Below are 15,365 nucleotides of genomic sequence, written 5' to 3'. Positions count from 1 at the left end.
ACGTGATACCCCATATTAACAAATTGAAGGAGAAAAACCATATGATCATCTCAATAGATGCAGAGAAAGCTTTCGACAAAATTCAACACCCATTTATGATAAAAGCCCTGCAGAAAGTAGGCATAGAGGGAACTTTCCTCAACATAATAAAGGCCATATATGACAAACCCACAGCCAACATTGTCCTCAATGGTGAAAAACTGAAACCATTTCCACTAAGATCAGGAACAAGACAAGGTTGCCCACTCTCACCACTATTATTCAACATAGTTTTGGAAGTGTTAGCCACAGCAATCAGAGAAGACAAAGAAATAAAAGGAATCCAAATCGGAAAAGAAGAAGTAAAGCTGTCACTATTTGCAGATGACATGATACTATACATAGAGAATCCTAAAGATGCTACCAGAAAACTCCTAGAGCTAATCAATGAATTTGGTAAAGTAGCAGGATACAAAATAACTGCACAGAAATCTCTTGCATTTCTATACACTAATGACGAAAAATCTGGAAGTGAAATTAAGAAAACACTCCCATTTACCATTGCAACAAAAAGAATAAAATATCTAGGAATAAACCTACCTAAGGAGACAAAAGACCTGTATGCAGAAAATTATAAGACACTGATGAAAGAAATTAAAGATGATACAAATAGATGGAGAGATATACCATGTTCCTGGATTGGAAGAATCAACATTGTGATAATGACTCTACTACCCAAAGCAATCTACAGATTTAATGCAATCTCTATCAAACTAGCACTGGCATTTTTCACAGAACTAGAACAAAAAATTTCACAATTTGTATGGAAACACAAAAGACCCCGAATAGCCAAAGCAATCTTGAGAACGAAAAATGGAGCTGGGGGAATCAGGCTCCCTGACTTCAGACTATATTACAAAGCTTCAGTAATCAAGACAGTTTGGTACTGGCACAAAAACAGAAATATAGATCAATGGAACAGGATAGAAAGCCCAGAGGTAAACCCACACACATATGGTCACCTTATCTTTGATAAAGGAGGCAAGCATATACAGTGGAGAAAAGACAGCCTCTTCAATAAGTGGTGCTGGGAAAATTGGACAGGTACATGTAAAAGTATGAAATTAGAACACTCCCTGACACCATGCACAAAAATAAACTCAAAATGGATTAAAGACCTAAGTGTAAGGGCAGACACTATCAAACTCTTAGAGGAAAACATAGGCAGAACACTCTATGACATACATCACAGCAAGATTCTTTTTGACCCAGCTCCCAGAGAAATGGAAATAAGAACACAAATAAACAAATGGGACCTAATGAAACTTAAAAGCTTTTGCACAGCAAAGGAAACCATAAACAAGACCAAAAGACAACCATCAGAATGGGAGAAAATATTTGCAAATGAAGCAACTGACAAAGGATTAATCTCCAAGATTTACAAGCAGCTCATGCAGCTCAATAACAAAAAAACGAACAACCCAATCCAAAAATGGGCAGAAGACCTAAATAGACATTTCTCCAAAGAAGATATACAGATGGCCTACAGACACATGAAAGAATGCTCAACATCATTAATCATTAGAGAAATGCAAATCAAAACTACAATGAGATATCATCTCACACCGGTCAGAATGGCCATCATCAAAAAATCTAGAAACAATAAATGCTGGAGAGGGTGTGGAGGAAAGGGAACACTCTTGCACTGTTGGTGGGAATGTAAATTGATACAGCCACTATGGAGAACAGTATGGAGGTTCCTTAAAAAACTACAAATAGAACTACCATACGACCCAGCAATCCCAATACTGGGCATATACCCTGAGAAAACCATAGGTCAAAAAGAGTCATGTACCAAAATGTTCATTGCAGCTCTATTTACAATAGCCAGGACATGGAAGCAACCTAAATGTCCATCGACAGATGAATGGATAAAGAAGATGTGGCACATATATACAATGGAATATTACTCAGCCATAAAAAGAAATGAAATGGAGGTATTTGTAATGAGGTGGATGGAGTTAGAGTCTGTCATACAGAGTGAAGTAAGTCAGAAAGAGAAAAACAAATACAGTATGCTAACACATATATACGGAATCTAAGGAAAAAAAAAATTTAAAAAGGCCATGAAGAACCTAGTGGCAAGACGGGAATAAAGACACAGACCTACTAGAGAATGGACTTGAGGATATGGGGAGGGGGTGGGGTGAGATGGGACAGGGTAAGAGAGTGTCATGGACATATATACACTACCAAATGTAAAATAGATAACTAGTGGGAAGCAGCCGCATAGCACAGGGAGATCAGCTCGGTGCTTTGTGACCACCTAGAGGGGTGGGATGGGGAGGGTGGGAGGGAGGGAGATGCAAGAGGGAAGAGAAATGGGAACATATTGTATATGTATAACTGATTCACTTTGGTATAAAGCAGAAGCTAACACACCATTGTAAGGCAATTATAGTTCAATAAAGATGTTTAAAAAAAAAAAAAAAAAGAGTGGCCCCCGCTTGCCGCAACTGGAGAGAGCCCTTGCACAGAAACGAAGACCCAACACAGCCATACATAAAAATAAATAAAAAATGAAACTTTAAAAAAAAAAAAAAAGGTTATGTTTTATTTCTTAACAGTCTTACTTGTCTATACATATGTATGTATATACTAGGCCATAACACAAAATCTACTTTTTACTTTAGGTCCAGTCCAAATGTTTAGTAATCACTGTTTTGGAAAGAGCCCGGGCTTTGGCATCAGATGGGTCTAAATCTGAATATTTCACTGCTGCTATTATTATCTAAAGAGTTCCTGCTCCAAGATCCAATTCCCTCTCCTCAGGCTACTTGTGAAACCAAAGAAAAACCCCTTTTCTCAAATATTAACTGCTCCCCACCCTTTACAGTGGCTACTGGAAACTTCCTATTGGCAACAAAACTACTATTTAAATTATGATTTGAGATAAAATTATGATTTGAAATGAGTAAAGAATAAAACTCTACTCATTCAAACTATATCTATAAATGCTTAGCCTAAACTCCATGAAGGCAGAAATGATATGCATTTTCCTAGCACTCAGGCACCAGAGCTTTCAAATAGTAGGGCTCTATGAATATTTGATTATAACAATAGTTGAATAAATAAAAGACTGAAGAAACCAATGAATGACTACTCTATATCAGGCACTGGAGACACAGAAATGAACAAGGCGTAAGTCTGGGTCTTCAAGAAAATCAGTATATACATGTACTACTTAATTCATGTTTTCAGTAAATATTTATTTAGAACCTACTATTTTCCAGGTACTTTGCTGCTACTACAGTAAACAAAAAAACCAACTCTGCTCCCTAAAGGTGAAGAGATATTACAGAATAATCATACAAACAGCTATAGAATAAAAGTTAAGTGCTATACAGGGTATCATGAAACGATAAAATAGCAAAGCTTAATCTAGATGCAGAAGAGAATTAGGGAAGACTCAGAAAAGCAGCTCCATGAGAAAATTTAGCCTGAATCTTGAGCGTTAAAAGTTGGATGCTTTTTCTCCCCCTCTATTATGAGGGAATAGAGAAAAGTCCAATGTAGCTTGACAGATTGAACAAGAAGGAAAATGGTGGGGGATAAAGTGAGAGAGATAGAAAGGAGCCATATCATTCAAATCAATCCTCCCTGAGAATTTTGAACAATGGGAAACTGGAGAGTGGCATGATCACATTTACACTCTATAAAGATCATGGAACTGTTCTATGGTGAGTAGCTTTGAGGATGAAATAATGGTAGATGTTGTTGGGGAACTACCTGAAGGAAATTTCAGAAAGTCAAAGTGGAAATGATGGCATCATCTTAGATATGACAGTGTAAGGTAATGAGAAGTGTCCAGAATTGAGGTTATTTTGGACACAGAGTCAAGAAGAGAACTTGGTAACAAATTAAGAATGGAAGATGGTGCATGGTAAGGGCAGAGGGAGGCATCAAGGAGAACACTTAGGTTTTGACTTACCCAACCAGTTGGAAGGAAAAGAAGCCATGAGGAGACTGAAGAAACAGATACTTGTGGTAAATGATTAAAACAGTAGTATAGAATATTAAATTTGAAGTGCCTATAGGATGTCCAAAATTGTCAAGAAGGCACTTAATATTTGATATGAAGATCAGAGGAGAGATACAGGAAAGAGATACATATTTGAGAAATATATATATAATTATATATATAATTTAAATAATGTGGATAAATGAGCTCACCTACAGAAATTGAAAAGTGAGGAAGGACTAGGACCCAGGACCAATACTTGAGAAACCAAGTCTTCACTCATTTGAGGAAGAAGAGTCAAAAGAGAGGATGGAGATGACATGAGGATGAAGAAGGTATGAGGAAATGTAGGAGACCGTGGAGTCATGAAACCCAAGAAAAGAGATTATACTGCATTTGATCAAGTTTGAAGAATTAGAGGTCAAGTGCTCTGAAAAAATGTTTATGGAACTAATCAACCTGAATTGGTGACCTAAACAAGATGGAGGAATCTAGGATGGTAAAGGTTGAAGCATCAGTGGAAGATGAGGGAGCTAGTTATATACACAAACAGTTTCAACAGTGTATTATGTATTATATTCAAGCATGTTCGAGATACCATGGAAACTCAGAATGAGCTGAGGAAGTTTTCCAATAAGAAACAGCATTCAAAGTGAATTTTAAAGACTTAGGAAGAATTCATTGTTGTGTAAGGGTAAAGAGGAGCCTTCTGGTTAGATGGAACAACATTTTAAATACTGAAAAAATAACACCAATAAAAATAATAGTGATGGATAATATTTCTAAATGTTTACCATGTGCCAGAAACTTTTCTAAAAGCTTCATATGTATTAATTCACCTCAACTATAAAATCAACCTCTTTCTTCCACTTTCACCATCATTTCTTGGTTGGACTATTATAATAGCCTAACATTAGGATTTTTTGCTGCTGTCGTTGCCTTAAAGTTTATTCTCATAGAGAACAGAAACCTTTTAGAAGGAATGTCATATCATGTCATTCTTCTGCCATAACTCTCCAATGGCTTTCCGTTGGTTAAAAACCAAAGTCCTTACTATGGCCTACATGGCTCTTCATTATCCAGGCCCCCACTATTTCCTTTATCTTACTGCCTATGTTTCTATCACTTTGCTCCAGCCAGACGGTCATCTTGGATGTTTCTCAAACACATCAGCAAGTTTCTGCCTCGGAGACTTTGCACTTTCTATTCCCACTGTCTGGAGTGCATGTTCTTGGATATTTGCACGATTCAGTTCCTCGCTTCCATGTTTCTGTTCAAATGTCAATCAGCAAGGCATTCTCTGACCAATCTGTGATAACTACCTCCCCAAACCTCTAGGTTTATCTTCTCTATTTTTTTCTCCATAATATTTATTATAATCTGATATACTTTATAATTATTTGATTACTTTTTTATTGCCTGTCTCCCCCAACTTAAATGCAATGGAAGCTCCATGAGGACAGGGGCTGTCATTTTCACTCACTGATCCATCCACATAGATGAGTACATACATTGACATACATCAAGACCTGGGAGGGTCTAAGATTATACCCTATACTTGGAAGCTGACATGTTAGCCTGCCACAGTTAAAGAGATGCTGGCAGAAGACACAGACTCCTGACTCAGAGAAAAGCGATATAATCATTCAATAGCAATAGCCAGACTGCCAGCATTTGCTCTGGTTCCCCAGGCCCAGCCTCCATAGGGTGACACAAAGAGGTCCAAGGGTACCTGCACAGAAAGCACAGTGTGTTACAAGGGAAGGATGCCAAGCTTTTAAAAATCCCTAATCTTGTAAATAGAGCTGCAGTGAACATTGTGGTACATGACTCTTTTGAATTATGGTTTTCTCAGGGTATATGCCCAGTAGTGGGATTGCTGGGTCGTATGGTAGTTCTATTTTTAGTTTTTTAAGGAACCTCCATACTGTTCTCCATAGTGGCTGTATCAATTTACATTCCCACCAACAGTGCAGGAGGGCTCCCTTTTCTCCACACCCTCTACAGCACTTATTGTTTGTAGATTTTTTGATGATGGCCATTCTGACCGGTGTGAGATGATATGTCATCGTAGTTTTGATTTGCATTTCTCTAATGATTAATGATGTTGAGCATTCTTTCATGTGTTTGTTGGCAATCTGTATATCTTCTTTGGAGAAATGTCTGTTTAGGTCTTCTGCCCATTTTTGGATTGGGCTGTTTGTTTTTTTGATATTGAGCTGCATGAGCTGCTTGTAAATTTTGGAGATTAATCCTTTATAGTTGAATGCTTCATTTGCAACTATTTTCTCCCATTCTGAGGGTTGTCTTTTCGTCTTGTTTATGGTTTCCTTTGCCGTGCAAAAGCTTTTAAGTTTAATTAGGTCCCATTTGTTTATTTTTGTTTTTATTTCCATTTCTCTAGGAGGTGGGTCAAAAAGGATCTTGCTGTGATTTATGTCATAGAGTGTTCTGCCTATGTTTTCCTCTAAGAGTTTGAGAGTGTCTGGCCTTACATTGAGGTCTTTAATCCATTTTGAGTTTATTTTGGGGTATGGTGTTAGGGAATGTTCTAATTTCATTCTTTTACATGTAGCTGTCCAGTTTTCCCAGCACCACTTATTGAAGAGGCTGTCTTTTCTCCATTGTATATTCTTGCCTCCTTTATCAAAGATAAGGTGACCATATGTGTGTGGGTTTATCTCTGGGCTTTCTATCCTGTTCCATTGATCTATATTTCTGTTTTTGTGCCAGTACCATACTCTCTTGATTACTGTAGCTTTGTAGTATAGTCTGAAGTCAGGGAGTCTGATTCCTCCAGCTCCATTTTTCTTTCTCAAGATTGGTTTGGTATTTGGGGTCTTTTGTGTTTCCATACAAATTGTGAAATTTTTTGTTCTAGTTCTGTGAAAAATGCCAGTGGTAATTTGATAGGGATTGCATTGAATCTGTAGATTGCTTTGGGTAGTACAGTCATTTTCACAGTGTTGATTCTTCCAATATACACTACCAAATGTAAAATAGATAGCTAGTGGGAAGCAGCCACATAGCACAGGGAGATCAGCTTGGTGCTTTGTGACCACCTAGAGGGGTGGGATAGGGAGGGTGGGAGGGAGGGAGATGCACGAGGGAAGAGATATGGGGATATATGAATAGGTATAACTGATTCACTTTGTTATAAAGCAGAAACTAACACACTATTGTAAAGCAATTATACTCCAATAAAGATGTTAAAAAAAAATCCCTAATCTTTTTATTCTTTAAAAAATTTATTTTTATTATTATTATGTTTTAAAATTTTTTGTTGCATTGGGTCTTCATTGCTGTGTGCGGGCTTTCTCTAGTTGCAGCAAGTGGGGGCTACTCTTCGTCGCGGTACGCGGGCTTCTCATCGCAGCGGCTTCTCTTGTTGCAGAGCACGGGCTCTAGACACACTGGCTTCAGTAGTTGTGGCTCATGGGCTCTAGAGCGCAGGCTCAGTAGTTGTGGTGCGTGGGCTTAGTTGCTCCGCGGCATGTGGGATCTTCCCAGACCAGGGCTCAAACCCGTGTCCCCCGCACTGGCAGGCAGATTCTTAACCACTGCACCACCAGGGAAGTCCCCCCAAATCCCTAATCTTTTAAAAAGGGCACTATGCCTGCCTAAACTTCACCCTGGTGAAAGATACTATCTTATTATACCCAACGGTAAACAAACCTCCCCTTTACTCCAGAGAGAGACACTATTCCACCTCCCAAGGCTGTTTGTTATACAAACCCTCTTGAAAAAGTTGTTTGAAACACAGGCAGTGTCTCTACCCATGAGACATGCAGAAACATGAGAGATAATTGAGAATTGTCTCCCCAAACCACACATGACAGACACAATGCATATTTTAAAATGAAAGACCAACACTTTGAGGTAGGTACTATTATTATTTCTGTTCTCAGATGAATATACTGAAGCTCAGTGAAAGTGAACTACTTGTCCAAGGACAAAGAGCTGGTAAGGGTCTCTGGTGAGCCCACTCTACCCTGGAGCACACACACACCTTAGGGAACTGAGTCCTCCCTACCTCTACCCTGTCCCTCTCTCAGCTACTTTAGGCTTTGTGAGTGGGTGACAGAAAAAGAGAGAAAAGAGAGAAAGAATAAAAAATGGAAAAGCTGAAGAAAAGGAAGAAAGAATGAAGGGAGTTTTTTAGATACTTACACCTGTTCATACACCCAGAACTACAGAGTACAAGGACCTTGGAGTTCACCTTACAGATGAGAAAACCAGGGCTTGAGAAAGGAAGGGCCTCTCCATAGTCACAGAGGAAGTTAGGGCAAGAACCAACTTACTAACCACTTGTCATCTCTTCCTGACAGTCTTTACCTTGCACATTTTAGGCCCAAGGCATTCCTCTCACCTTTCTTAACACTGGTGCTGTGCCCCAAACCTGGGGGCCAGGCTATGCTATGGAGTCAATCAATAACCAAGGAGATCTGTGACAAAGGGCAGTAGGTGGAGACTGGGATACCATCCTGCCTGTATGAAACTTCCAGTCCCAGGATTCTAGAGAGAAGTGGTAAGTTGAGTTCAGTTTTTGACTGAGCTCTGGAGCCAGCACTCCAGCCATGAAGGTAGCCAGCATCTTTCTTCTCACTGCCTTGGTCCTGTTGAGTTTATCTGGTAGGTGGCTTTGCATATTTTTCTGATTTAAGTAAAACCTTTTTGACCTGTTGCTTTACTGACCACATTACTTTCTAGACTTAGAGTCTACTCTTGGACAGATCTTTGGGTCCCAATCAGATGAAATAAGATCAGTGGATGAGAATTATATATAGCAAGAGGGATTTTAACATAACACAGGAAAACAATGTTACTAGTGAGAACTGCCCAGACATGAAATGGTTTTCCCCAGGTAATGAGGCTGACTCTTTGTCAGAGATATGGTAGAAAAAAGAAGGGATTATTTCAATATCAAGTACACTTCTAACTCTGTAAATGTTTAAGGCCAATTTACAAATTTTATGTTTTCATGGAATTGCATAAATAGGTAACAATGATTTCCAGTTATTCCAGTATAAGGGCAGAGTTTGATTAAAATTTTTATTTTTGACCTACAGAGTATTTCTAGAAAAAATATTCCTCTTGAATAGACGGTATGTTTATATCTTCAGACTGTCTTAATAATGTTGACAGATGATCTGAACCCCTGAAATTGGCATCAGCTTCCTTTTTGTCTTTGGAGATGGTTAACACTTTTAACTTTTTATCAGATCTAGCAAAGAAACCTACTGACAGCCAAATCAGCACTTTGCGAAGAAAAGGAACAATACTATTTGTTGTATTTGCTAAATATTTATGGGAGCAGTGGTCCCTTTTCCCCTTCTCATGCATATGAATTAATACATATGGCCTGTGGTGACCACCTGCTCATTAAATTTTAGACTCAACTAGACTCTAAAATTCAGTGGGACTCTCACCGCATCAGGTTCTGACTATTCCAGGGGACTTCTTCTCCAAGCCCCTAAGTGTCTCACTACTTTTCAATACATTTAGGTAGGAAGAACTTCCTTTAGATGACCTCAGGGATTGTTAGTATCAAAATCAAATCTCACCAACATTTCTTCCTCTGGACACTATCAAATTAGTTCTCCTTCCCTGCAGTGAGCTCACCCACAATCACCATCTCCTACACGATGTCAGCAAGACCTGCTATTTCCTAGAGAATGAAGCATGGCAATTTTAAGTATCTACCTGTAAATTCAAGAAATGTGAATTGAACTAATGGTCAGTATAATGCAATGGAGAGAAGGAGCTCTTTGGGAACTGAAGGTAAATTGTCAAAAGAGCTCCATTTTTTTTAAAACATTACTTACAAAAGAAGACTTACATGTAAGTGCAAAAGTTAGTTTTTCATCAGAAGACCTGGTTATTGCTAGTGTTCACAGCTAGTTATAGAAACTTTCCATATCTTTATCTATAAACTGAGATAAAGATACTTGTATTTCCTACATCACTGTGAGATCAACAAACTGGTTGTTACTACAATGTCAGTGAGCGTTCAGAAGGTATTTGCTCTGTGCCTGACACATTTGAAGCAGTAAGTACATCATTTCTATTTTCAAGGAAATGGGTCAACTTGTCTTAAATATCAAATTGAGATACTTTGATCCTAATCAAATTTTTGCGTAATTTTTTTGAGGTTTCAGCAGGCAGGGAGTGAATGGACACCAATGAGATATACTTGAAAAAAAATGGTAATAAGAAGGGGTGGGTGGTGGAAGAGGAAGCAGAGAAGTCACAGACTTAAATGGAAGCAGAAAATTCTGAATAAGAATACATGAGGCTTCTCCCATTTATGACCCAACTTGACATGTCTGATTTATGTTTTCTAGGTAGTACTAGAGCTAACTTCCTGGAAAGAGAGGTAAAGACAATTTTGTTAATTTTTATTTCTGGGGCTAAGACTGTTTGTTCCACACAAAGCGTAGTCTAACTCACCTTTCAATTTAGCCTGAAGTTAATATGAGGAGTATGAATGCTGGCAAGACTTAACCCATTAAATGTGGATAGTAATTGTAGTTCCGCCACAGGCGCTTATGGTGAAGGACAAATTCACTGATAAACAGGCAATTTCTCTGTAGTCATATTATGCTTGCTGTGAAGGAGTTTTTATATATACTAGGGCTACCTGGTAGGACAAGGATTTTAAGTGGAAACCTTCTAAACGTCACTCCAAGCAGCCTTTCCTCCTTACAGCCAGTTTGACCATGTTGGCATAAAGTTCTCTTCATCAACAAGGTGGAGCTCTAATTTATAATGAGCAAATAATAATAATAAACTAGGCTCTTCCTCTAGAAAAATATTCTGTATCTAACTTTTCCAGTTTTTCTTGTACTTATAATGTAAATTTCAGTAAATTTGGAGACCAGAGGAAGAAGTGTCCCTCTTCTCGTTACATTTATATTTAGTGGGAAGGCCGATGGCAAACCAAAAGTGTATAAGTAAATAAATTACTACATTGGTGATGTGTTATAAAGAAGTTCTGGTTCCATTAGAAACCTAGCCTAGTTAAATCAGGGAAGGTGCGCTAAGTCAGTGAGATTTACTTTCAGCCCTGAAGGATAAATGAGTGTTAGCAAAGGGAGAAGTAGGAGAGTAAAGTGGTTAAGAGCTAAAGCTCAGGACCTAGACTGACTGGGTTTAAATCCTGGATCCAGTAATTATTAGGTGTGTGGCCTTTGCCTTGGGTGATTCAATCTCTTTGTGCCTCACTGTCTTTACCAGAAGAAGAGTATAATAAAAAGTTCATAGGATAGTTGTAGAGTTTAAACATAATAATACGTGAAAAGCACTTAGGACAGTGTCTGCCCTGTGAAAGTCATTTGATAATTACTAGTTCTTACTGACAGTAGAGAAAACAGGCTGTGCAAAAACCCCAAGGGTAGAAGGCACCGCGTGTCTTTAATTGACTTAGAGAAAACCAGCGTGAGAGGACTACCGTGTGCAAGGAAGAACATGTCCCAAGGTGTGGCTGACCTGAGAGAGCCAGCACAGGTAGTAATTGTAAATTTGAACATTATCTCACTCACTTTATTCAAACCTCACAACGCCATGATGAGATAGGTAGGGAAACAACATCATTTCCGCTTTGCAAATGAAGTGACTGTGGTTCAGAGACACCAAGAGATTTACCAATGTCACACAGCTTGCAGATAGCAGAGGCATTACTTAAAACCAGGTTTTCTGACTCCAAATTTTGGATTCTTCCTCTTGGAACACTTAGTATCACTCTCCCAATCACAATCATGCTTCCATCTTTAAGCCGATCAACTCCAGGGAGATTTTAGAGACTTTGCTATAAATTCAAAGAATGAAAAATGATGGGAAATGATTCTGTTTCATTCCATTTTTAGGCTAAATGTACAAATGAAGTGAGTGGATGTCCCAAGATTTATAACCCTGTCTGTGGGACAGATGGAGTTACTTATTCTAATGAATGCGTGTTATGTATTGAAAATAAGTGAGTACAAACTTGAATTTCTTTTAAAATATATGTTTTAAGCTAGAAGTCTTCAAATTTTTACATATATTATCCTTTTAAGCCTCAAAGAATATACCAATAACATTAATCTCACCATGAGAGAAACAAAATACCTAGTTTTCCCCCAAACAATTCTTGATTTCTTTTTCTCCTTATTATATATGTTATGATTATATATAGAGGTGTGCATGTGTGTGTATGTGTGTGTGTGTATTATGATAGAAAGTAGTATTTATTATGTCAAGCACGTGCGAGGCACTTAATATTCACAATGACTCTATGAGGTAAATAATACTAAGCTTATTATACCCATGAAGAAATTGAGACTCAGTTAGTTTAAATAACTTGCTCAAGATCACCCAGCCATGAGTGGCAGATCTGGTACAAAATCCTTGCTCTTTCCACTATACTTTAAAGTCAGGTACTAGACTAAATATTTGTGAGATCCAGAAGAAAATCCAACATGCTTTGTCTCCCAGTTTGCTTACACTCAACGCTAACACGGTGTGGTCAATGGTAGTATAAGCAAAGTGCTCTGAGAGCACAAAATGAAAAAGAACTAATTGTGCCTGCTAGGATTTGGAAAAGTTTGAGGTTTTCTCTAGGACATAAAGAAGGAGAGAGAGGCATTTCAAGATGAAGAAAAAACTGAACAGAAGTGAGAAAGGAATTAATAACATGGTGCTGTATAAAAGGTGTTAAAGAAAGGACAGTGGGCTAGAGGAAGGAAAGTGTTTGAATGTTTCTTTCAATTAATTAAAAAAAAATCACTTCTATGAAAAAAACACAACCTTTCATAGCGAACAAGAGATAGTCTGGATTTTTTAAAGACCACATACCCAAAATACCATTATACTTAAAAATTCATTCTTGGTGATAGCAATGATTGTGTTCACTAAAGCCCTAAAGTATGCAAATATGAATTATATAGATTAGGTGACCAAAAACATATTTTTGTAATACTTTATGTAATACTTTATTTATGGATGTGAGACCTAGCCTCAGTGGAGTTTCTGAACTGATTGTGGGTGGGTAGGTGATGGGAATTAGACTCAGGTACTCAGAGAAATAAATTCGCCACAGATCTTCTGTCTTACTCAGCTGCTGAACACTTACGTGCCAAGCATTGTGCTAGTGTCCTCTGCTTTCCTAGTGGATATAACTAAAAGAAAATAGCACAAATAAGGTAGCTTCTTGTAACTTGTGACAAATGCCATCAAATGAGGTGTGAGCAACATGCTACAGGAGTGAAGGAAAAATATAGATTGCTTCTTACTGAAAGGGTCAAGAAAGGATTCATGAAAAGGGTGTCATTTAAACTGGACTTTGCATTTTCATAGCATCACAAAAGCGCTCCAGGTTAAATAAAGGTGTAGAATGATCAAAACAAATAAAAGAGATTCCACAAGCGACCCAGAAAACTCTGTTATTTTGGAACTGATGTGGTATTAAGACTTTGATTTAGGTTCAAATGACTGCATGCATTCCACATCTCTAATTCCTTGTACCATGCACCCTCTTCTTGGTCTGCTTTAAGTCATTTCAGAAAATTCTCACTATTTAACAAGGATTGTGGAAATAGGTCCCCAGGGAGAAACATCTAATATCCTGAAGTTTTAGGCCCAAAACATTGGATGTTCTGCTTTTTCAAAAAAATTTCCACATTAAAGACTTGTAAAAGGAACTTGAAACCACTTGTTAATTTTCTCATGGCCTATGTTCTTGACATTAAGGTCAAACATCATATTTCCATCCAAGGGGAGGAGAAAGCAACACAACAGCCTTGAGACTTGGGCAATTTCCAAGTGCCAAGATCAAAAGGCCCAGTATTTAGAGTGAACCATTGGGAAAATATGAGCATAGAGCTGGGACACCCTGTTTCCTTAGACTTTAAAACCCACCAGTCCTACCTGCTCTTTCTATTCTTTTAAAATTATGTAAATATGGGAGCAACATTTGAATGCCAGAAAATGTAACTTCTCTTCCTATATTTCTCTGATAAGAAAACAGGTCTAGAGAGAAAATGTGTCTTTTTCAAATGCAACATATTTTCAAATGTACCATTTTGCCTTTCCTCTACTGCCCATTAAAAGCCCCAAACAAATACGTTGTATGGTTAACTAGAGCCAGGCTCTGACCTTAGTTGTTGAGCTTTGAGATGGGTAGACAAACAAGGGCTTGCATCTCCTTGATCATTAAGTGCTTAGCAGATATATTCAGTAAGAACTTTTTTTCTAATTCCTGTATGTCTTCTTAGGAAATCTATACTGGCAAATTCTTCTCCATAGACTAGTATTCTCCTGTAGAACTTTCTGCAATGACAGAAATGCTGTCCAATATGGAGGCCTCTAGCCATGGTACCAGCACTTAAAATGTGGCTACTGTAACTGAAAGCCTGGATTTTTAATATTACTTAACTTTAACTGATTTAAATTTAAATAGTTATATGGGATAGTGAACAGCACAGCTATGGAAAATAAGCCAATCTGTGGGCTCTGTCTAGACGCTAACTAAAGCAGCTATCATATGGGACAAGGATATAATTTCCTTTTTCAAGATCTCACAGATGAGAATCCCCAGAGTTCTAAGGCAAAGGATCAATCAATTAGAAGGTCCTTAAGTAGCCCAGGCACCAGCTAAGGTGGAGACCTGGTGGCTAGGACAATGACGTCAGAAGGAAAAGAAGCAACAATGGATTAAAGATTAATTTCAGAAGCTTTTGTAACGCCCTGCTACATCTGTAAACTCTGTAAGGATGGACATTTTTCCCTTTTGTTGTATCCTTAAGGTATGTTATAGTTCTCAATCAATATCTGAGGAGTTAATGAGTAAGTGAATGACTAAGTGAATAAGAGAAATAGAAATGGAAATGAATCTCAAACCTCTCTATTTTAAATAAAGCTGATCTTTTTTCCTTGTTTTTCTCCCATTGTCACGTTTTATCAGCAAAGTTTAAGCTGATTTTTTTCCCCCAATCTCTTCTATAGGAAACGCCAGATTCCTGTCCTCATTCAAAAGTCTGGGCCTTGCTGAAAACCAAGTTCTGAAATCCCATAAGAACACTATGATGCGGTGGCTGGCCTGATTGCTGAATAAAATGCATCTAAACACTTCCCGTTGCTCCCATATGCTTTTTCCTCAAAGGCACGTTTGATTATACTGGGGACGGAGGATGGAGGCAAACTCAGAATAAACCAAGTTTTACAAAATACAGCAATCCTGTAATTTTGGACAGGGTTTCCTTCATGCTTTTTCCTTCCCCATCTTCCTCACATTCTGAGGACTGTCTCAGGAAATGCGATTGCAGATATTAAGTGACAGGACATGATCGATCATGAATACATGTAATCCCATGAGGACTAGACTAGCATT

The 15,365-nt window shown here is 38.1% G+C and overlaps 1 protein-coding gene across 1 annotated transcript; it reads left to right on the top strand.

Annotated features, from left to right (window-relative positions):
• The first annotated feature begins 8,577 nt into the window (after positions 1–8,577).
• SPINK1 (serine peptidase inhibitor Kazal type 1) lies at positions 8,578–15,026 on the top strand. The gene is made up of 4 exons (XM_068534538.1): positions 8,578–8,632; positions 10,345–10,376; positions 11,866–11,972; positions 14,981–15,026. Exons 1-4 carry the CDS (start codon positions 8,578–8,580, stop codon positions 15,024–15,026), a joined length of 240 nt encoding a protein of 79 aa, XP_068390639.1.
• The last annotated feature ends 339 nt before the right edge of the window (positions 15,027–15,365 follow it).

Source organism: Eschrichtius robustus, chromosome 2 (assembly GCF_028021215.1).
Source record: "Eschrichtius robustus isolate mEscRob2 chromosome 2, mEscRob2.pri, whole genome shotgun sequence".
Lineage (NCBI taxonomy): Eukaryota > Metazoa > Chordata > Mammalia > Artiodactyla > Eschrichtiidae > Eschrichtius > Eschrichtius robustus.
Note: the sequence above shows the minus strand (reverse complement) of the source record. Positions and strands in the feature narration are given on the sequence as shown.